The 23,163-nt window shown below is 59.8% G+C and overlaps 1 protein-coding gene and 1 long non-coding RNA gene across 5 annotated transcripts in view; one reads left to right on the top strand and one right to left on the bottom strand.

The window, feature by feature from the left end:
• LOC127465176 (kallikrein-14-like) overlaps positions 1-22,997 on the top strand; it is a gene marked incomplete at its 5' end in the record, with an annotated part of 30,401 nt that extends 7,404 nt beyond the window's left edge. The window contains 5 exons of the mRNA XM_051775679.1: positions 9,872-9,918; positions 9,965-10,035; positions 15,893-16,140; positions 19,365-19,501; positions 22,848-22,997. Coding sequence (XP_051631639.1) covers positions 9,872-9,918; positions 9,965-10,035; positions 15,893-16,140; positions 19,365-19,501; positions 22,848-22,997 — 653 coding nt within the window. The remainder of the gene's footprint in view (positions 1-9,871; positions 9,919-9,964; positions 10,036-15,892; positions 16,141-19,364; positions 19,502-22,847) is intronic.
• Positions 17,495-18,265, bottom strand: LOC127465177 (uncharacterized). 4 transcript variants are annotated; one of them, XR_007901905.1, is made up of 3 exons: positions 18,225-18,265; positions 17,720-17,746; positions 17,495-17,511 (listed from the first exon to the last, which is right to left on the bottom strand). It is a non-coding gene; the product is annotated as an uncharacterized LOC127465177 (long non-coding RNA). The 4 variants fall into 4 exon arrangements; XR_007901907.1 differs by lacking the exon at positions 18,225-18,265 and adding an exon at positions 17,808-17,848; XR_007901904.1 differs by lacking the exon at positions 17,495-17,511 and adding an exon at positions 17,646-17,662.
• Positions 22,998-23,163: the final 166 nt, after the last annotated feature.

Raw genomic sequence — 23,163 nt, 5'->3', positions numbered from 1 at the left:
TATTGTCCATACATTTCAATTGTACACAACTGTAACATAAGTGTAAATATATTTATCTATATATTGCTTTAGCTGCCTCTCTCTCTCGTTTCGGTTCTTCATGGCCTCACTAAGCTTCACCAGGCCTCACTAAGCTTCGCCCGGCCTCACCAGGCCTCTCTAGGCTTCACCAGGCCTCACCAGGCCTCACTAGGGCCTCACTAAAGCTTCACCAGGCCTCACTAAGCTTCACCAGGCTTCACTAATCTTCACCAGGCCTCGACCAGGCCTCACTAGGCTTCACCAGGCTTCACCAGGGCCTCACTAAGCTTCACCAGGCCTCACCAGGCCTCACCAGGCCTCACCCAGGCCTCACCAGGCCCCACTCTCCAACCCGCCAGACTCACCAGCAGGGAACCTGCACCTCCAAAGCCGCCGGAAGGGAAGAGAGGGGCGTGAAGGCCTCTCCTCCTTTCTTCTCATAGCCCGGCTCACGTATAAAAAACTCCCAGGAGTTTGGAGAGTTTGTCCGCAGTTCTTACCCAAACTCTGTTGCCTCCCGGCTCTGCTGCCTCTCCCTCACCCCTCGCCCCTCCGCCCGCCTCTCTCCAACAACCACAACCAACTTTTTTTTGGCCGCTCTGGTTGTTGATGAGTTTATATTTCGCAGGAGCCCTCACTGGCTCAACCCCCAGGGTCACCACCCCATTTTAGAACTCCGGGGGGAAACCTTTTTTCCCCCCACCACGAAGTGTCATCGCTGGGCCCCGCGGGCGGTGACCTTATATATGGTTTTTTTTCCTCTCTCATCTTTCCTTTTTCCTTCCTCTCCCTTCCCCTCATCCTGTCTTCCTCTCACCCCCAACAGGTCACCTCTGTGTCACGTTTGGGTGTGACAGCACCCAAACTGCTGACGGACCTGTCGACGCAGAGCTGTTAAAAACAAACCTTCAGACCCCGATTATTCGGCGTCGTTTAATCCACCCCAAGGGAATTATTGACAAGAACCTGGGTCACCCCCCTCCCCCTCGTGTCCCTTCATGTCCACATGTCCCCTCCCACGTCCCTCCATGTCCCCCCAAATGTCCCTTCATGTCCCCCACATGTCCCTTCACGTCCCCGTGTCCCCCCTGTGTCCCTGTCCCCTCCCATGTCCCCTCATTGTCCCCTTCATGTCCCCTCGTGTCCCTTCATGTCCCCGTGTCCCCTCCCATGTCCCCGTGTCCCCCCTGTGTCCCTGTCCCCTCCCATGTCCCCTCATTTTCCCCATGTCCCCTCCCATGTCCCCTCATGCCCCTTCAAGGTCCCCTCTTGTCCCTTCATGTCCCCGTGTCCCCTCATTGTCCCCTCATTGTCCCCGTGTCTCCCTCCCATGTCCCCGTGTCCCTCCTGTGTCCCTGTGCCCCCCGTGTCCCCTCCCATGTCCCCTCTTGTCCCTTCATGTCCCCGTGTCCCCTCCACATCCCCTCTTGTCCCTCCATGTCCCCCACATGTCCCTCCATGTCCCCGTGTCCCCTCCCGTGTCCCCCATGTCCCTTCATGTACCCGTGTCCCCTCCCATGTCCCCATGTCCCCGTGTCCTCTCATGTCCCCTCGTGTCCCCCACATGTCCCTTCATTGTCCTCGTGTCCCCTCCCATGTCCCCGTGTCCCCCCTGTGTCCCTGTCCCCCCCCATGTCCCCTCATTGTCCCCTTGACCCCTCCTGTGTCCTCCATGTCCCCCGTGTCCCTCCCGTGTCCTCTGTGTCCCCTCATGTCCCTTCATGTCCCTTCATGTCCCTCCATGTCCCCCTCATGTCCCTTCATGTCCCTGTGTCCCCTCCCATGTCACCGTGTCCCCCCTGTGTCCCTGTCCCCCCATGTCCCCTCCCATGTCCCCTCTTGTCCCTCCATGTCCCCCACAAGTCCCTTCATGTCCCAGTGTCCCCTCAGATGTCCCCATGTCCCCATGTCCTCTCACGTCCCCTCATGTCCCCTCATTGTCCCCATGTCCCCCCTTGTCCCCTCCCATGTCATCCATGTCACCCACATGTCCCTTCATGTCCCCTCCCATGTCCCCGTGTCCTGGAGATCCCAGGGATGGATCCCCAGGGATGGATCCCCAGGGATGGATCCCCAGGGATGGATCTCCATAGGATGGATCTCCATAGGATGGATCCCCAGGGATGGATCCCCAGGGATGGATCCCCAGGGATGGATCCCCAGGGATGGATCTCCATAGGATGGATCCCCAGGGATGGATCCCCAGGGATGGATCCCCAGGGATGGATCTCCATAGGATGGATCCCCAGGGATGGATCTCCAGGGATGGATCTCCATAGGATGGATCTCCATAGGATGGATCTCCAGGGATGGATCTCCAGGGATGGATCCCCAGGGATGGATCCCCAGGGATGGATCTCCAGGGATGGATCCCCAGGGATGGATCCCCAGGGATGGATCTCCATAGGATGGATCTCCATAGGATGGATCCCCAGGGATGGATCTCCATAGGATGGATCCCCAGGGATGGATCTCCATAGGATGGATCCCCAGGGATGGATCCCCAGGGATGGATCCCCAGGGATGGATCTCCATAGGATGGATCTCCATAGGATGGATCCCCAGGGATGGATCCCCAGGGATGGATCCCCAGGGATGGATCCCCAGGGATGGATCTCCATAGGATGGATCTCCAGGGATGGATCCCCAGGGATGGATCTCCATAGGATGGATCTCCAGGATGGATCCCCAGGGATGGATCTCCATAGGATGGATCCCCAGGGATGGATCTCCAGGGATGGATCTCCAGGGATGGATCTCCAGGGATGGATCTCCATAGGATGGATCCCCAGGGATGGATCTCCATAGGATGGATCCCCAGGGATGGATCCCCAGGGATGGATCCCCAGGGATGGATCTCCATAGGATGGATCTCCATAGGATGGATCCCCAGGGGATGGATCCCCAGGGATGGATCCCCAGGGATGGATCTCCATAGGATGGATCTCCATAGGATGGATCCCCAGGGATGGATCCCCAGGGATGGATCTCCAGGGATGGATCCCCAGGGATGGATCTCCAGGGATGGATCCCCAGGGATGGATCTCCATAGGGATGGATCTCCAGGGATGGATCTCCATAGGATGGATCCCCAGGGGATGGATCCCCAGGGATGGATCTCCAGGGATGGATCTCCAGGGATGGAATCCCCAGGGATGGATCCCCAGGGATGGATCTCCATAGGATGGATCCCCAGGGATGGATCCCCAGGGATGGATCTCCATAGGATGGATCCCCAGGGATGGATCCCCAGGGATGGATCCCCAGGGATGGATCTCCATAGGATGGATCTCCATAGGATGGATCTCCAGGGATGGATCTCCAGGGATGGATCTCCAGGGATGGATCCCCAGGGATGGATCTCCAGGGATGGATCTCCAGGGATGGATCTCCAGGGATGGATCTCCATAGGATGGATCCCCAGGGATGGATCTCCATAGGATGGATCCCCAGGGATGGATCCCCAGGGATGGATCCCCAGGGATGGATCTCCAGGGATGGATCTCCAGGGATGGATCCCCAGGGATGGATCCCCAGGGATGGATCTCCATAGGATGGATCTCCATAGGATGGATCCCCAGGGATGGATCCCCAGGGATGGATCTCCATAGGATGGATCTCCAGGGATGGATCTCCATAGGATGGATCTCCAGGGATGGATCTCCATAGGATGGATCTCCATAGGATGGATCTCCAGGGATGGATCCCCAGGGATGGATCCCCCAGGGATGGATCTCCATAGGATGGATCTCCAGGGATGGATCTCCAGGGATGGATCCCCAGGGATGGATCTCCATAGGATGGATCTCCATAGGATGGATCTCCAGGGATGGATCTCCAGGGATGGATCTCCAGGGATGGATCTCCATAGGATTCCCATCCCATCCCATCCCATCAATCCCATCCCATCCCATCCCATCCCATCCCATCCCATCCCATCCCATCCCATCAATCCCATCCCATCCCATCCCATCCCATCCCATCCCATCCATCCCATCAATCCCATCCCATCCCATCAATCCCATCCCATCCCATCCCACTCCATCCCATCCATCCCATCAATCCCATCCCATCCATCCCATCAATCCCATCCCATCCCATCAATCCCATCCCATCCCATCCCACTCCATCCCATCAATCCCATCCCATCCCATCCCATCAATCCCATCCCATCAATCCCCATCCCATCCCATCCCATCCCATCCCATCCCATCCCATCCCATCAATCCCATCCCATCCCATCCCATCCCATTATCCCATCCCATCCCATTATCCCATCCATCCCATCCCATCAATCCCATCCCATCCCATCAATCCCATCCCATCCCATCCCATCCCATCCCATCCCATCCATCCCATCCCATCCCATCAATCCCATCCCATCCCATCAATCCCATCCCATCCCATCCCATCCCATCAATCCCATCCCATCAATCCCATCCCATCAATCCCATCCCATCCCATCAATCCCATCCCCATCCCATCCCATCCCATCCCATCAATCCCATCCCATCCCATCCCATCAATCCCATCCCATCAATCCCATCCCATCAATCCCATCCCATCAATCCCATCCCATCAATCCCATCCCATCAATCCCATCCCATCCCATCAATCCCATCCCATCAATCCCATCCCATCAATCCCATCCCATCCCATCCCATCAATCCCATCCCATCCCATCCCATCCAATCCCATCCCATCCATCCCATCCATCAATCCCATCCCATCAATCCCATCCCATCCCATCAATCCCATCCCATCCATCCCATCCCATCCATCCCATCCCATCAATCCCATCCCATCAATCCCATCAATCCCATCCCATCCCATCCTATCAATCCCATCCCATCCCATCCCATCAATCCCATCCCATCCCATCCCATCAATCCCATCCCATCCCACCCCATTCCCACCCCATTCCCACCCCACCCCACCCCCATTCCCCGCCTTTCCCGCCTGTCCGGGTGCCTCTGGAATTTCCCCCCCCCCCCGCCCATCCCGGGCGTTCCCCCATTCCCGAATTCCCGGCGCCGCTTCCCCGCGGGAACATCAAAGGGCGGCCCCTGAGTCACCCTCGGCCTCCTCCTCTTCCTCCTCCTCCTCCTCCTCATTCCCGGGATAAATATTCCCGGCCCGGCCCCCTTCCCGCCTTTCCGGCTCCGGCCTCGCTCCCTCCTGGCAGGTGAGTCCTTGGAATTCCCGGGAATTCCCGCGGGGGGGGGTGGGGGCGGGGGGGGGAAAGGGGGGGAACTCATCCCAAATCCCGATGTGGGGGGGGAGGAATTTGGGAATTCCCAAATCCCGGCAAGGGTCAGTCCGGGATTCCCAAATCCCGGCGGGGAAGAACCTGGAATTCCCCAAATCCCGGCAGGAATCAGTCTGAGATTCCCAAATCCCGGCAGGAATCAATCCGGGATTCCCAAACCCCTGCAGGGATCAATCCCGGAATTCCCAAATCCCCACAGAAATCAACCCCGGAATTCCCAAACCCCCTCAGGGAGTTCCCAAATTTTTTTGTGGGGGTGGGAAGGGGAACCAGAATTCCCAAATCCAAACCCGGGACGAAACCCCCGGAATCCCCCAAATCCCGCCGGGAAAGGGCCCGAACCGGCGGGAAAAATTCCCTCCGGGATCCTTTCCCCCTCCCCCCTTTCTGTCCCCCCCCTTCCCCGACCAGTTTTCCCGGCGGGAATTCCCGGCTGGAGAATCCCGGGGCGGCTCCCGGGAAATCCCGGGATGGATCCCAAGGTCCCGGGAAAACCCGGAATCCGCGGGTTTATCCCCAAAAAAAACCCTCCCCCCCCCATCCCATCCACCCCCCTTCCCGAGGATCCATCGGGACCATCCCGATTTTCCCGATTTTCCCGCGGGAATTCCCGGTTTTTTTTTCGTCCTTCCCGCGGGCCCCAAAAAATCCCCAAAAATCCCGGGAGGAGGAGGAGCCACTCCAGCCCCCTCCCCCCACGGTGTGTCCGATCCCAGTTCATCCCAGTCCCCCTCCCAATCCCCCCCCAGTCCCCTCCGCAGTCCCTCCCAATCCCCTCCCAGTCCATCCCAGTCCCTCCCAGTTCCCTCCCAGTCCCTCCCAATCCCCTCCCAGTCCATCCCAGTCCCTCCCAGTTCCCTCCCAGTCCCTCCCAATCCCCCCCCAGTCCCTCCCAGTCCCCTCCCAGTCCCTCCCAGTTCCTCCCAATCCCCTCCCAGTCCCCTCCCAGTCCCTCCCAGTCCCTCCCAGTCCCCTCCCAGTCCCTCCCCAATCCCCTCCCAGTCCCTCCCAGTCCCTCCCAGTCCCCCCCAATCCCCTCCCAGTCCCTCCCAATCCCCTCCCAGTTCCTCCCAATCCCCCTCCCAGTCCCCCCCAGTCCCCTCCCAGTCCCTCCCAGTCCCTCCCAATCCCCTCCCAGTCCCTCCCAGTCCCTCCAGTCCCTCCCAATCCCTCCCAATCCCCTCCCAATCCCCTCCCAGTCCCTCCCAGTCCCTCCCCAGTCCCCTCCCAGTCCCTCCCAGTTTGTCCCAGTAACCCCAGTGCCCCCCAGTTTACCCTCCCCCCCCCCCCCAGGGCCCGGGATCCTCCCCAGGGGCCATTCCGATGGGGGGAGGGGCTGATCCCGGTTTTCTTTCTTTTCCCGCCAGGAATGGCTCGGGACGGACGCGGCGCCCGAATCCCAACGATCCCCCCCCTCCTCCTCCTCCTCCTCCTCCTCCTCCCGGGATCCCTCCGGGCTCAGGCGGCCGGGAAGGGAATGTTGGGAATGTTGGGAGTGTTGGGAATGGCGGGAACGGCGGGGAGGGGGAGAGAAATCCCGGGAAAATTCCTCCGGGATTCCCAAATCCAGCAGGGATCAATCCGGGATTCCCAAACCCCCTCAGGAATCAATCTAGGGTTCCCAAATCCAGCAGGGATCAGTCTGGAATTCCCAAATCCAGCAGGGATCAAACCAGGATTCCCAAATCCCAGGAGGGATCAAACCAGGATTCCCAAATACATCAGGAATCAATCTGGGATTTCCAAATCCAGCAGGAATCAGTCTGGAATTCCCAAATACGTCAGGAACCAATCCAGGATTCCCAAATCCATCAGGAATTAGCCCAGAATTCCCAAATCCATCAAGGATCAGTCTGGAATTCCCAAATCCCTCAGGGAGGAATCCAGAATTCCCAAATCCCAGCAGGGATCAAACCAGGATTTCCAAATCCATCAGGAATCAATCTGGGATTTCCCGAATCCAGCAGAGATCAATCTGGAATACCCAAACCCCCTCAGGAATCAATCCAGGATTCCCAAATCCAGCAGGGAGGAATCCAGGATTCCCAAATCCCATCAGGGATCAAACCAGAATTCCCAAATCCATCAGGAATCAATCTGGGATTTCCAAATCCAGCAGGGATCAATCTGGGATTCCCAAATCCAGCAGGAATGAATCCAGAATTCCCAAATCCCATCAGGAAGCAATCTGGAATTCCCAAATCCCAGCAGGGATCAATCCGGGATTCCCAAATCCGTCTGGGATCAGCCTGGAATTCCCAAATACATCAGGAATCAATCCAGGATTCCCAAATCCATCAGGAATTAGCCCAGAATTCCCAAATCCAGCAGGGAAGAATCTGGAATTCCCAAATCCCTCAGGGAGGAATCTAGAATTCCCAAATCCAGCAGGGATCAATCCAGGATTCCCAAATACGTCAGGAATCAATCCAGAATTCCCAAATCCATCAGGAATTAGCCCAGAATTCCCAAATCCATCTGGGATCAGTCTGGGATTCCCAAATCCATCAGGAACCAATCCGGAATTCCCAAATCCCTCGGGGGTGAATCCAAAATTCCCAAATCCATCAAGGATCAATCCGGGATTCCCAAATCCATCAGGGATCAGTCTGAGATTCCCAAACCCCTCGGGGTGAATCCCGAATTCCCGAATCCCATCAAGGATCAATCTGGGATTCCCAAATCCATCAGGAATTAGCCCAGAATTCCCAAATCCATCTGGGATCAGTCTGGGATTCCCAAATCCATCAGGAACCAATCCGGAATTCCCAAACCCCTCGGGGTGAATCCCGAATTCCCAAATCCAGCAGGGATCAGTCTGAGATTCCCAAATCCGTCAGGAATGAATCCAGAATTCCCAAATCCAGCAGGGATCGATCCGGAATTCCCAAACCCCTCAGGGAGGAATCCAGAATTCCCAAATCCATGAGGGATAAATCCAGGATTCCCAAATCCAGCAGGAATTAGCCCAGAATTCCCAAATCCATCTGGGATCAATCTGGGATTCTCAAATCCATCAGGAATTAGTCTGGAATTCCCAAATCCCAGCAGGGATAAATCTGGGATTCCCAAATCCAGCAGGGATCAGTCTGGAATTCCCAAACCCCTCGGGGTGAATCCCGAATTCCCAAATCCCATCAAGGATCAACCCAAGATTCCCAAATCCATCAGGAATTAGCCCAGAATTCCCAAATCCATCAGGAACCAATCCGGAATTCCCAAACCCCTCGGAGGTGAATCCAAAATTCCCAAATCCATCAGGAATCAATCCAGAATTCCCAAATCCAGCAGGAATTAGCCCAGAATTCCCAAATCCATCAGGGATAAATCCGGGATTCCCAAATCCATCAGGAATTAGCCCAGAATTCCCAAATCCAGCAGGGATCAGCCCAGAATTCCCAAATCCATCAGGAACCAATCCCGGATTCCCAAATCCCATCAGGGATCAATCCGGAATTCCCAACCCCCCCCCCCCAGGGACGACCCCGGAGTTCCCAAATCTTGGAGGGGGGGGGAGGAGACGAATCCAGAATTCCCAAATCCCCCCGGCCGAACCCCCGGAATCCCCCAAATCCCGCCGGGATCGTTTCCCCTCCCCCCCCTTCTCCCCCCTTGCCCCCCCCCCCGGACAGTTTTCCCGGCGGGAATTCCCGGCTGGAGAATCCCGGGATGGATCCAAAGGGTTTATTCCCCCAAAAAAAAACCCCTCGGGGCCGGCGGGGGGGGGAGGGGCGGCGGAAGGGGGGTGGGGGGAGGGGCGGATCCGTCCCCGCCCCCGCTTGGATCGGGAATTCCGGGCGGGGGGCGGCTCCCGGATCCCAAACCGGTCCCGCCGGAGAATTCCAATGTCCCAACCGGGACCGGGAATGGGGGAGGGGACACGGGGAGGGGGGGAGGGGACACGGTTTGGGCTCATTTCCCCCGGTTTGGGCTCATTTCCCCCCATTTTGGGTTCATTTCCCCCATTTTCAGTTCATTTCCCCCATTTCGGGTTCATTTCCCCCATTTTCAGTTCATTTCCCCCCATTTTGGGTTCATTTCCCCCATTTTGGGCTCATTTCCCCCATTTCAGGCTCATTTCCCCCATTTCAGGCTCATTTCCCCCATTTTGGGTTCATTTCCCCATTTTGGGTTCATTTCCCCCATTTTCAGTTCATTTCCCCCATTTTGGGTTCATTTCCCCCATTTCAGGTTCATTTCCCCCATTTTGGGTCCATTTCCCCCATTTCAGGTTCATTTCCCCCATTTTGGGCTCATTTCCCCCATTTTGGGTTCATTCCCCCCATTTTGGGTTCATTCCCCCCATTTTGGGTTCATTCCCCCCATTTTGGGTTCATTTCCCCCATTTTGGGTTCATTTCCCCCATTTCCTGTCCCCATCCCCCATTTCCTGTCTCCATCCCCCATTTCCTGTCTCCATCCCCCATTTCCTGTCCCCATTCCCCATTTCCTGTCCCCATTCCCCCATTTCCTGTCCCCATTCCCCCATTTCCTGTCTCCATCCCCCATTTCCTGTCCCCATTCCCCCATTTCCTGTTGTTCCCCCCATTTCCGGTCCCCATTTCCTGTTTCCCCCCCGCAGTCCCGGAGGAGGACGAGTCCCGGATCATCGGGGGCCGGCCCTGCTCGGTGGCCCAGCGGCCCTTCCAGGTGGCCCTGACCAAGGGGGGGGCAGATCCTCTGCGGGGGGTCCCTCGTGGCGGCGCAGTGGGTCCTGACGGCCGCGCACTGCAGGCAGCCAATCAGGTGAGAGCACACCTGGGCACACCTGGGAACACCTGGGGACTCACACACACACCCACAGTGGGTCCTGACGGCCGCGCACTGCAGGCAGCCAATCAGGTGAGAGCACACCTGGGGGCACCTGGGATACACCTGGGGACACCTACATACACCTGGGACACACCTGGATACAGTTGGGATACACCTGAGGGCATGGAGAGCTCACCTGGGCACACCTGGGATACACCTGGGGACACCTGGGCACACCTGGGGGCACCTGGGCACACCTGGGGGCACCTGGGCACACCTACATACACCTGGGATACACCTGGGTACAGTTGGGATACACCTGAGGGCATGGAGAGCTCACCTGGGCACACCTCGGCACACCTGAGACACACCTACATACACCTGGGATACACCTGGGGGCACCTGGGGTACACCTGGATACAGTTGGGATACACCTGAGGGCATGGAGAGCTCACCTGGGCACACCTGGGATACACCTGGGCACACCTGGGATACACCTACATACACCTGGGGACAGCTGGGATATACCTACATACACCTGGGCACACCTGAGGACACCTGGGATACACCTGGGCACACCTGGGCACACCTGAGCACACCTGGGATACACCTGGATACAGTTGGGATACACCTGAAGGCATGGAGAGCTCACCTGGGCACACCTGGGCACACCTACATACACCTGGGCACACCTGGGGGCACCTGGGGACACCTGGGCACACCTGGGGACTCACACACACACCTGGTGGGTCCTGACGGCGGCGCACTGCAGGCAGCCAATCAGGTGAGAGCACACCTGGGCACACCTGGGGGCACCTGGGCACAGCTGGGCACACCTGGGCACACCTACGTACACCTGAGATACACCTGGATACAGTTGGGACACACCTGAGGGCATGGAGAGCTCACCTGGGCACACCTGGGCACACCTGAGACACACCTACATACACCTGGGATACACCTGGGGGCACCTGGGCACACCTGGGCACACCTGGGGACTCACACACACACCCACAGTGGGTCCTGACGGCCGCGCACTGCAGGCAGCCAATCAGGTGAGAGCACACCTGGGGGCACCTGGGCACACCTGGGATATACCTATACACACCTGGGCACACCTGGGCACACCTGGGATAACACCTGGGATACACCTGGGCACACCTGGGGACACACCTGGGGACACCTACATACACCTGGGACACACCTGGATACAGTTGGGACACACCTGAGGGCATGGAGAGCACACCTGGGCACACCTGGGATACACCTGGGCACACCTGGGCACACCTGGGGACTCACACACACACCCACAGTGGGTCCTGACGGCCGCGCACTGCAGGCAGCCAATCAGGTGAGAGCACACCTGGGCACACCTACATGCACCTGGGCACACCTGGGATACACCTGGGCACACCTACATACACCTGGGGACAGCTGGGATACACCTACATACACCTGGGCACACCTGGGATATACCTACATACACCTGGGCACACCTGGGCACACCTGGGCACTCACACACACACCCACAGTGGGTCCTGACGGCCGCGCACTGCAGGCAGCCAATCAGGTGAGAGCACACCTGGGGGGGTGAACACACACCTGGGCCCACCTGGGATACACCTGGGGACACCTACATACACCTGGGCCCACCTGGGATACACCTGGGCACACCTGGGCACACCTGGGATATACCTACACACACCTGGGCACACACACCTACATACACCTGGGATACACCTGGGGGCACCTGGGCACACCTGGATACAGTTGGGATACACCTGAGGGCATGGAGAGCTCACCTGGGCACACCTGGGGACACCTGGGCACACCTGGGCACACCTGGGCACACCTGGGGACACCTGGGGACAGCTGGGCACACCTGGGGACAGCTGGGCACACCTGGGCACACCTGGGACACACCTACATACACCTGGGGACAGCTGGGATACACCTGGGATACACCTGGGCACACCTGGGGCACACCTACATACACCTGGGACACACCTGGATACAGTTGGGATACACCTGAGGGCATGGAGAGCTCACCTGGGCACACCTGGGCACACCTGGGGACAGCTGGGATACACCTGGGATACACCTACATACAACTGGGATACACCTGGGGGCACCTGGGGACACCTGGGCACACCTGGGCACACCTGGGCACACCTACATACACCTGGGATACACCTGGATACAGTTGGGACACACCTGAGGGCATGGAGAGCTCACCTGGGCACACCTGGGCACTCACACACACACCCACAGTGGGTCCTGACGGCCGCGCACTGCAGGCAGCCAATCAGGTGAGAGCACACCTGGGGGGGTGAACACACACCTGGGCCCACCTGGGATACACCTGGGGACACCTACATACACCTGGGCCCACCTGGGATACACCTGGGCACACCTGGGCACACCTGGGATATACCTACACACACCTGGGCACACACACCTACATACACCTGGGATACACCTGGGGGCACCTGGGCACACCTGGATACAGTTGGGATACACCTGAGGGCATGGAGAGCTCACCTGGGCACACCTGGGGACACCTGGGCACACCTGGGCACACCTGGGCACACCTGGGGACACCTGGGGACAGCTGGGCACACCTGGGGACAGCTGGGCACACCTGGGCACACCTGGGACACACCTACATACACCTGGGGACAGCTGGGATACACCTGGGATACACCTGGGCACACCTGGGGCACACCTACATACACCTGGGACACACCTGGATACAGTTGGGATACACCTGAGGGCATGGAGAGCTCACCTGGGCACACCTGGGCACACCTGGGGACAGCTGGGATACACCTGGGATACACCTACATACAACTGGGATACACCTGGGGGCACCTGGGGACACCTGGGCACACCTGGGCACACCTGGGCACACCTACATACACCTGGGATACACCTGGATACAGTTGGGACACACCTGAGGGCATGGAGAGCTCACCTGGGCACACCTGGGCACACCTGAGACACACCTACATACACCTGGGCACACCTGGGGACACCTGGGCACACCTGGGGACTCACACACACACCCACAGTGGGTCCTGACGGCCGCGCACTGCAGGCAGCCAATCAGGTGAGAGCACACCTGGGGGCACCTGGGCACACCTGGGATACACCTGGGCACACCTGGGCACACCTGGGATATACCTACACACACCTGGGCACACACACCTACATACACCTGGGATACACCTGGGCACACCTGGGCACACCTGGGATACACCTGGGATACACCTGGGATACACCTGGGCACACCTACGTACACCTGGGATACACCTGGATACAGTTGGGACACACCTGAGGGCATGGAGAGCTCACCTGGGCACACCTGGGGTACACCTGGGGGCACCTGGGCACACCTGGGGACTCACACACACACCTGGTGGGTCCTGACGGCGGCGCACTGCAGGCAGCCAATCAGGTGAGAGCACACCTGGGGGGCACCTGGGCACACCTGGGGACAGCTGGGGGCACCTGGGATACACCTACATACACCTGGGATACACCTGGAGACACCTGGGCACACCTGGAGACACCTGGGCACACCTGGGATACACCTGGGCACACCTGGGCACACCTGGGATATACCTACATACACCTGGGCACACCTGGGGACTCACACACACACCCACAGTGGGTCCTGACGGCCGCGCACTGCAGGCAGCCAATCAGGTGAGAGCACACCTGGGCACACCTGGGCACACCTGGGGACAGCTGGGGGAGTGAACAAACACCTGGGGACACCTGGACACACCTGGGGGACTCAGACACACAGCTGGGCACACCTGGGGGACTCACACCCGCTGGGTCCTGACGGCCGCACACTGCAGGCAGCCCCTCAGGTGAGCAGCTCGGGGACACCGGGGCACACCTGGGCTACACCTGGGCACACTTAGGCACACCTGGGGACTCATACACACACCTGGGGACAGCTGGGACATACCTGGGGGACACCTGGGGAGGTGAACACACACCTGGGACACACCTGGGATACACCTGGATACAGTTGGGGTATACCTGAGGGCATGGAAAGCTCACCTGGGCACACCTGGGGGGGCGAACACACACCTGGGCACACCTGGGGACAGATGGGATACACCTGGGACAAACCTGGGATACACTTGGGGACAGCTGGGGACACCTGGGATACACCTGGGGACACCTGGGACAAAACTGGGATACACCTGGGATACACCTGGATACAGTTGGGATACACCTGAGGACAGCTGGGGACACCTGGGCACACCTGGGATACACCTGGGGGGCTGAACACACAGCTGGGCACACCTGGGGACAGCTGGGACACACCTGGGGGGGTGAACACACACCTGGGGACTCCTGGGGACACCTGGGCACACCTGGGAATAGCAGGGAACAGCTGGGATACACCTGGGACACCTGGGGACAGCTGGGATACACCTGGGGACACCTGGGGACAGCTGGGGACACCTGGGATACACCTGGGGACAGCTGGGGACACCTGGGGACAACTGGGATACACCTGGGGACACCTGGGCACACCTGGGGACAACTGGGATACACCTGGGGACACCTGGGGACAGCTGGGGACTCAGACACACACCTGGGGACACCTGGGACACACCTGGGATACAGCTGGGGGGGTGAACACACACCTGGGCACACCTGGGGACACACCTGGGACAGGTGGGGACACTCTTGGGACATCTCACCTGTCCCCCCTCACCCCCTCACCTGTCCCTCTCCCCCCTCACCTGTCCCCTCTCACGTCCCCTCACCTGTCCCCTCACCTGTCCCTCACCTGTCCCTCACCTGTTCCCCCTCACCTGTTCCTCACCTGTCCCTCTCCCCTTTCACCTGTCCCTCACCTGTCCCATCTCACCTGTCCCCTCACCTGTCCTTGTCCCCCCACCTGTCCCTGTCCCCTCACCTGTCCCATCTCACCTGTCCCTCACCTGTCCCCTCACCTGTGTCCCCTCACCTGTCTCCCCTCACCTGTCCCTCACTTGTCCCATCTCACCTGTCCCTCTCCCCCCTCACCTGTCCCTCACCTGTCCCCTCACCTATCCAATCTCACCTGTCCCTCACCTGTCCCTGTCCCTCACCTATCCCCTCACCTGTCCCTCACCTGTCCCTCTCCCCTCTCACCTGTCCCTGTCCCCTCACCTGTCCCATCTCACCTGTCCCCTCTCACTTGTCCCTCTCCCCCCTCCCCTGTCCCTGTCCCTCACCTGTCCCTCACCTGTCCCTCACCTGTCCCTCACCTGTCCCTCTCCCCCCTCACCTGTCCAATCTCACCTGTCCCTTCACCTGTCCCCCCTCACCTCTCCCCTCTCACCTGTCCCATCTCACCTGTCCCCCCTCACCTGTCCCTCACCTGTCCCCCCTGTCCCTCACCTGCCCCTCACCTGTCCCATCTCACCTGTCCCTCTCCCCCCTCACCTGTCCCTGTCCCCTCACCTGTCCCTCACCTGTCCCCCCTCACCTCTCCCCCCTCACCTGTCCCTGTCCCTGTCCCTCACCTGTCCCCTCACCTGTCCCTCACCTGTCCCTCACCTGCCCCATCTCACCTGTCCCTGTCCCATCTCACCTGTCCCATCTCACCTGTCCCTTCACCTGTCCCTCTCCCCTCTCACCTGTCCCTCACCTGTCCCCTCTCACCTGTCCCTCACCTGTCCCTGTCCCCCCTCACCTGTCCCTGTCCCCCCTCACCTGTCCCTCACCTGTCCCCTCACCTGTCCCTCACCTGTCCCATCTCACCTGTCCCCTCTCACCTGTCCCTCTCTCCCCTCACCTGTCCCCCCTGTCTCACCTGTCCCCCCTGTCCCCCCCGCAGGGACCTGCGCGTTCTGGCGGGCACCACGTCGCTGCGGGCGGGCTCGGGGCAGGTGCGGCGGGTGCGGCGGGCGCAGGTGCACCCCAGGTACGACCCCCGGCGCAACGACAACGACTTCATGCTGCTGCTGCTCGACTCACCTGTGCGCTTCGGCCCCCAGGTGAAGCGCATCCGCCCGGCCACCGCCTGCCCCCGGCCCGGCACCAACTGCTCCGTGTCCGGCTGGGGCACCACCCGCTCACCTGGAGGTACCTGGGGGGATGGGGGGGGCCAGGTGTGTCCCAGGTGTGCCCCAGGTGTGTGTTACCTGTCCCAGGTGTGTCCCAGGTGTGTGTTACCTGTCCCAGGTGTGTCCCCAGGTGTGTCCCAGGTGCCCCCGGCCCGGCACCAACTGCTCCGTGTCCGGCTGGGGCACCACCCGCTCACCTGGAGGTACCTGGGGGGATGGGGGGGGCCAGGTGTGTCCCAGGTGTGCCCCAGGTGTGTGTTACCTGTCCCAGGTGTGTCCCAGGTGTGTGTTACCTGTCCCAGGTGTGTCCCCAGGTGTGTCCCAGGTGCCCCCGGCCCGGCACCAACTGCTCCGTGTCCGGCTGGGGCACCACCCGCTCACCTGGAGGTACCTGGGGGGACTGGGGGGGGCCAGGTGTGTCCTAGGTGTGTCCCCAGGTGTGTGTTACCTGTCCCAGGTGTGTGTCTGTCCCCCACAGGTGTGTGTTTGTCCCACTCAGGTGTGTCCCCAGGTGTGTGTTACCTGTCCCAGGTGTGTCCCAGGTGTGTCCCCAGGTGTGTGTCACCTGTCCCAGGTGTGTCCCAGGTGTGTGTTACCTGTCCCCAGGTGTGTCCCAGGTGTGTCCCCAGGTGTGTGTTACCTGTCCCCAGGTGTGTGTTACCTGTCCCAGGTGTGTGTTACCTGTCCCCAGGTGTGTCCCAGGTGTGTGTTACCTGTCCCCAGGTGTGTCCCAGGTGTGTGTTACCTGTCCCAGGTGTGTGTTACCTGTCCCAAGTGTGTCCCCAGGTGTGTGTTACCTGTCCCCAGGTGTGTCCCAGGTGCCCCCGGCCCGGCACCAACTGCTCCGTGTCCGGCTGGGGCACCACCCGCTCACCTGGAGGTACCTGGGGGGATGGGGGGGTCAGGTGTGTCCCAGGTGTGTGTTACCTGTCCCCAGGTGTGTCCCAGGTGTGTGTTACCTGTCCCAGGTGTGTCCCAGGTGTGTCCCAGGTGTGTGTTACCTGTCCCAGGTGTGTCCCAGGTGTGTGTTACCTGTCCCAGGTGTGTGTTACCTGTCCCAGGTGTGTCCCAGGTGTGTCCCAGGTGTGTGTTACCTGTCCCAGGTGTGTCCCAGGTGTGTCCCACGTGGGTTCCATCACCGTCACCTCCTCCCCTTGGGGCATGTCCACAACTTTCAGGGCGTGTCCTCACCTGTCCCACCTGTCCCACCTGTCTCACCCATCTCACCTGTCTCACCTGTCTCACCTGTCCCACCTGTCCCTCACCTGTCCCTCACCTGTCCCACCTGTCCCACCTGTCCCACCCATCTCACCTATCCCACCTGTCCCTCCCATATGTCACCCATCTCACCTGTCTCACCTGTCTCACCTGTCTCACCTGTCTGTCTCACCTGTCCCAGCGTACCTGCCCCGTGACCTGCAGTGTGTCTCACCTGTCTCACCTGTCCCACCTGTCCCTCACCTGTCCCATCCATCCCTCACCTGTCCCACCTGTCCCTCCCGTATCTCACCCATCTCACCTGTCTCACCTGTCTGTCTCACCTGTCTCCCCCAGCGTACCTGCCCCGTGCCCTGCAGTGTGTCTCACCTGTCCCTCACCTGTCTCACCTGTCTCACCTGTCTCACCTGTCGCAGCGTACCTGCCCCGTGACCTGCAGTGTGTCTGTCCCTCACCTGTCTGTCTCACCTGTCTCACCTGTCTCACCTGTCTCACCTGTCTGTCTCACCTGTCCCAGCGTACCTGCCCTGTGACCTGCAGTGTGTCTCACCTGTCTGTCTCACCTGTCTCACCTGTCTCACCTGTCTCCCCTAGCATACCTGCCCCGTGACCTGCAGTGTGTCTCACCTGTCCCTCACCTGTCTGTCTCACCTGTCTCACCTGTCTCACCTGTCGCAGCGTACATGCCCCGTGACCTGCAGTGTGTCTCACCTGTCTCACCTGTCTCACCTGTCTGTCTCACCTGTCTGTCTCACCTGTCTCACCTGTCTGTCTCACCTGTCTCACCTGTCTCCCCCAGCGTACCTGCCCCGTGACCTGCAGTGTGTCTCACCTGTCCCTCACCTGTCTCACCTGTCTCACCTGTCCCTCACCTGTCTGTCTCACCTGTCTCACCTGTCTCACCTGTCTCACCTGTCTGTCTCACCTGTCCCAGCGTACCTGCCCCGTGACCTGCAGTGTGTCTCACCTGTCTGTCTCACCTGTCCCAGCGTACCTGCCCCGTGACCTGCAGTGTGTCTCACCTGTCCCTCACCTGTCTCACCTGTCTCACCTGTCCCTCACCTGTCTCACCTGTCTGTCTCACCTGTCGCAGTGTACCTGCCCCGTGACCTGCAGTGTGTCTGTCCCTCACCTGTCTGTCTCACCTGTCTCACCTGTCTCACCTGTCGCAGCGTACATGCCCCGTGACCTGCAGTGTGTCTCACCTGTCTCACCTGTCTCACCTGTCTGTCTCACCTGTCTGTCTCACCTGTCTCACCTGTCTGTCTCACCTGTCTCACCTGTCTCACCTGTCTCCCCCAGCGTACCTGCCCCGTGACCTGCAGTGTGTCTCACCTGTCCCTCACCTGTCTCACCTGTCTCACCTGTCCCTCACCTGTCTGTCTCACCTGTCTCACCTGTCTCACCTGTCTCACCTGTCTGTCTCACCTGTCGCAGCGTACCTGCCCCGTGCCCTGCAGTGTGTCTCACCTGTCTGTCTCACCTGTCTCACCTGTCTGTCTCACCTGTCCTAGCATACCTGCCCCGTGCCCTGCAGTGTGTCTCACCTGTCCCTCACCTGTCTGTCTCACCTGTCTCACCTGTCTCACCTGTCGCAGCGTACATGCCCCGTGACCTGCAGTGTGTCTCACCTGTCTCACCTGTCTCACCTGTCTGTCTCACCTGTCTGTCTCACCTGTCTCACCTGTCTGTCTCACCTGTCCCAGCGTACCTGCCCCGTGACCTGCAGTGTGTCTCACCTGTCCCTCACCTGTCTCACCTGTCTCACCTGTCCCTCACCTGTCTCACCTGTCTGTCTCACCTGTCGCAGTGTACCTGCCCCGTGACCTGCAGTGTGTCTGTCCCTCACCTGTCTGTCTCACCTGTCTCACCTGTCTGTCTCACCTGTCGCAGCGTACATGCCCCGTGACCTGCAGTGTGTCTCACCTGTCTCACCTGTCTCACCTGTCTGTCTCACCTGTCCTAGCATACCTGCCCCGTGCCCTGCAGTGTGTCTCACCTGTCTCACCTGTCTGTCTCCCCCAGCGTACCTGCCCCGTGACCTGCAGTGTGCCTCCATCCAGACCTTCTCCCGCTCCAGGTGTGTCCGCGCCTACGGCGGCGCCGTCACCCCCAACATGTTCTGCGCAGGTGTGCCCCAGGGGGGCGTGGACTCCTGCCAGGTGAGGCACACCTGGGGGTGGGGGGGGACGGGTGGGACACCTGGGCGGGACAGGTGGGGGTGGAGGGGACAGGTGGGGGACAGGTGGGACAGGTGGGGGTGGAGGGGACAGGGGGGGGATGGAGGGGACAGGTGGGACAGGTGGGACAGGTGGAATGGAGGGGACAGGTGAGGGACAGGTGAGACAGGTGGGACAGGTGGGAGAGGTGGGGACAGGTGAGGGATGGAGGGGACAGGTGGGACAGGTGGGAATGGGTGGGACAGGTGGGGATGGAAGTGACAGGTGAGGGACAGGTGGGACAGGTGTGACAGGTGGGGATAAATGGGACAGGTGGGATGGAGGGGACAGGTGAGGGACAGGTGAGGGTGGGTGGGACAGGTGGGACAGGTGAGGGATGGAGGGGACAGGTGGGACAGGTGGGAGAGGTGGGGATGGAAGAGACAGGTGAGACAGGTGGGACAGGTGAGGGACAGGTGGGGATGAGGGACAGGAGGGACAGGTGGGACAGGAGGGACAGGTGAGGATGGAGGGGATGGGTGGGACAGGTGGGACAGGTGAGGGATGGAGGGGACAGGTGGGACCGGTGGGGATGGAGGGACAGGTGAGGGACAGGTGGGACAGGTGAGGATAGAGGGGACAGGTGGGACAGGTGAGGATGGGTGTGACAGGTGAGGGTGGAGGGGACAGGTGGGACAGGTGGGACAGGTGGGGGTGGAGGGGACAGGTGGGACAGGTGAGGGATGGAGGGGACAGGTGGGACAGGTGGGAATGGGTGGGACAGGTGAGGGATGGAGGGGACAGGTGAGGGACAGGTGGGACAGGTGGGACAGGTGAGACAGGTGGGGACAGGTGGGGACAGGTGGGAGTGGAGGGGACAGGTGGGACACCTGGGTGGGACACCTGGGACAGGTGGGGGTGGGTGGGACAGGTGAGGGACAGGTGAGACAGGTGGGACAGGTGGGGATGGAGGAGACAGGTGGGACAGGTGAGACAGGTGGGATGGAGGGGACAGGTGGGACAGGTGAGGGACAGGTGGGACAGGTGGGGATGGAGGGGACAGGTGGGACAGGTGGGACAGGTGGGGGTGGAGGGGACAGGTAGGACAGGTGGGAATGGGTGGGACAGGTGAGGGATGGAGGGGACAGGTGAGGGACAGGTGGGACAGGTGAGGGACAGGTGGGGGTGGAAGGGATTGGTGGGATCAGGTGGGACAGGTGAGGGATGGAGGGGACAGGTGAGAGACAGGTGGGACAGGTGGGATGGAGGGGACAGGTGGGACAGGTGGGACAGGTGAGGGACAGGTGGGACAGGTGGGGACAGGTGGGACAGGTGGGGATAAATGGGACAGGTGGGATGGAGGGGACAGGTGAGGGACAGGTGGGACAGGTGGGACAGGTGGGGATAAATGGGACAGGTGGGATGGAGGGGACACCTGGGACAGGTGGGACAGGTGGGACAGGTGGGGATAAATGGGACAGGTGGGATGGAGGGGACAGGTGAGGGACAGGTGGGACAGGTGGGACAGGTGGGGATAAATGGGACAGGTGGGATGGAGGGGACACCTGGGACAGGTGGGACAGGTGGGATAGGTGGGATGGGTGGGACAGGTGGGGATGGAGGGACAGGTGGGGATGGAGGGACAGGTGAGGGACAGGTGAGACAGGTGGGGATGGAGGGGACAGGTGGGACAGGTGAGAGGTGGGAGAGGTGGGATCAGGTAGGGATGGGTGGGACAGGTGAGGAATGGGGGGGACAGGTGGGACAGGTGGGGGTGGAGGGGACAGGTGGGACAGGTGGGGGGGACAGGTGAGGGATGGAGGGGACAGGTGGGGATGGAGGGACAGGTGAGACAGGTGGGGATGGAGGGGACAAGTGGGACAGGTGGGATGGGTGGGACAGGTGGGGATGGGGGGGACGGGTGGGACACCTGGGTGGGACACCTGGGACAGGTGGGGGTGGGTGGGACAGGTGAGGGACAGGTGGAAGAGGTAGGACAGGTGGGGATGGAGGGACAGGAGGGGACAGGTGGGACAGGTGAGGGACAGGTGGGGATGGAGGGGACAGGTGGGACAGGTGGGACAGGTGGGACAGGTGGGACAGGTGGGACAGGTGAGACGGGTGGGACAGGTGGGACAGGTGAGATGGGTGGTCTCAGGTGGTCTCAGGTGGTCTCAGGTGGTCCCAGTCAACCCCAATCTGTGCCAGTTGGTCCCAGTCGACCCCAGTTAGTCCCAGTTGATCCCAATTAGTCCCAATCAATCCCAATTAGTCCCAGTTGATCCCAGTTAGTCCCAATCAACTCCAGTTAGTACCAGTTTATCCCAGTTAGTCCCAATTGATCCCAGTTAGTCCCAATCGATCCCAGATAGTCCCAGACAGTCCCAATTGATCCCAATTGATCCCAATTGATCCCAGTTGGTCCCAATTTATTCCAATTAGTCCCAATCAATCCCAATTAGTCCCAATTGATCCCAGTTGGTCCCAGTTAGTCCCAATCGATCCCAGTTAGTCCCAGTTGATCCCAATTAGTCCCAATTGATCCAAATTAGTCCCAATTGATCCCAGTTAGTCCAAATCAATCCCAATTAGTCCCAATTGATCCCAGTTGATCCCAATCGATCCCAGTTAGTCCCAATTGATCCCAGTTAGTCCCAATTTATTCCAATTAGTCCCAATCAATCCCAATTAGTCCCAATTGATCCCAATTAGTCCAAATCAATCCCAGTTAGTCCCAGTCGATCCCAGTTGATCCCAATTGATCCCAGTTAGTCCCAGACAGTCCCAATCAATCCCAGTTAGTCCCAATTGATCCCAGTTGGTCCCAATTCATCCCAATTAGTCCCAATCAATCCCAATTAGTCCCAGTTGATCCCAGTTAGTCCCAATCAACTCCAGTTAGTACCAGTTTATCCCAATTAGTCCCAATTGATCCCAATTAGTCCCAATCAATCCCAGATAGTCCCAGACAGTCCCAATCGATCCCAGTTGATCCCAGTTGGTCCCAGTTAGTCCCAGTTGATCCCAAGTAGTCCCAATTGATCCAAATTGATCCCAATTCATCCCAATTAGTCCCAGTTGATCCCAGTTAGTCCCAATCGATCCCAGTTAGTCCCAATTAGTCTCAATTGATCCCAATTAGTCCCAATCGATCCCAGTCCCTCCCATTTGGTCTCAGTTGATCCCAATTGATCCCAATTACTCCCAAATGATCCAAATTAGTCCCAATAGATCCCAGTTAGTCCCAATCGATCCCAATCCCCTCCCAGTCCCCTCCCAGTCCCCTCCCAGTCCCTCCCAGTCCCTCCCAGTCCCTCCCAGCTGACGTGTCCCCCCCGTATCCCCGCAGGGTGACTCCGGGGGCCCGCTGGTGTGCGGGGGGTTCCTGCAGGGCGTGGTGTCCTGGGGCATGGCCGTGTGCGGCCGCCGGGGCCAGCCCGGGGTCTATTCCAACGTGTGCCGGGCCAGCGGCTGGATCCGGGGGGTCATCGGGGAATGAGCCGGGAATAAACCGGGGGACGGGGGAAACTGAGGCACGGAGTGATGGGGGGGGCGCTGGGAGGGGATTGGGAGGGACTGGGAGGGGATTGGGAGGGACTGGGAGGGGATTGGGAGGGACTGGGAGGGGACTGGGAGGGACTGGGAGGGACTGGGAGGGGATTGGG

Source organism: Manacus candei, unplaced genomic scaffold (genome assembly GCF_025592945.1).
Source record: "Manacus candei isolate 608988 ecotype Guabito, Panama unplaced genomic scaffold, ASM2559294v1 h1tg000331l, whole genome shotgun sequence".
Classification (NCBI taxonomy): domain Eukaryota; kingdom Metazoa; phylum Chordata; class Aves; order Passeriformes; family Pipridae; genus Manacus; species Manacus candei.
The sequence above is the reverse complement of the archived record's forward strand: the minus strand, read 5'-3'. Positions and strand labels throughout refer to the sequence as shown.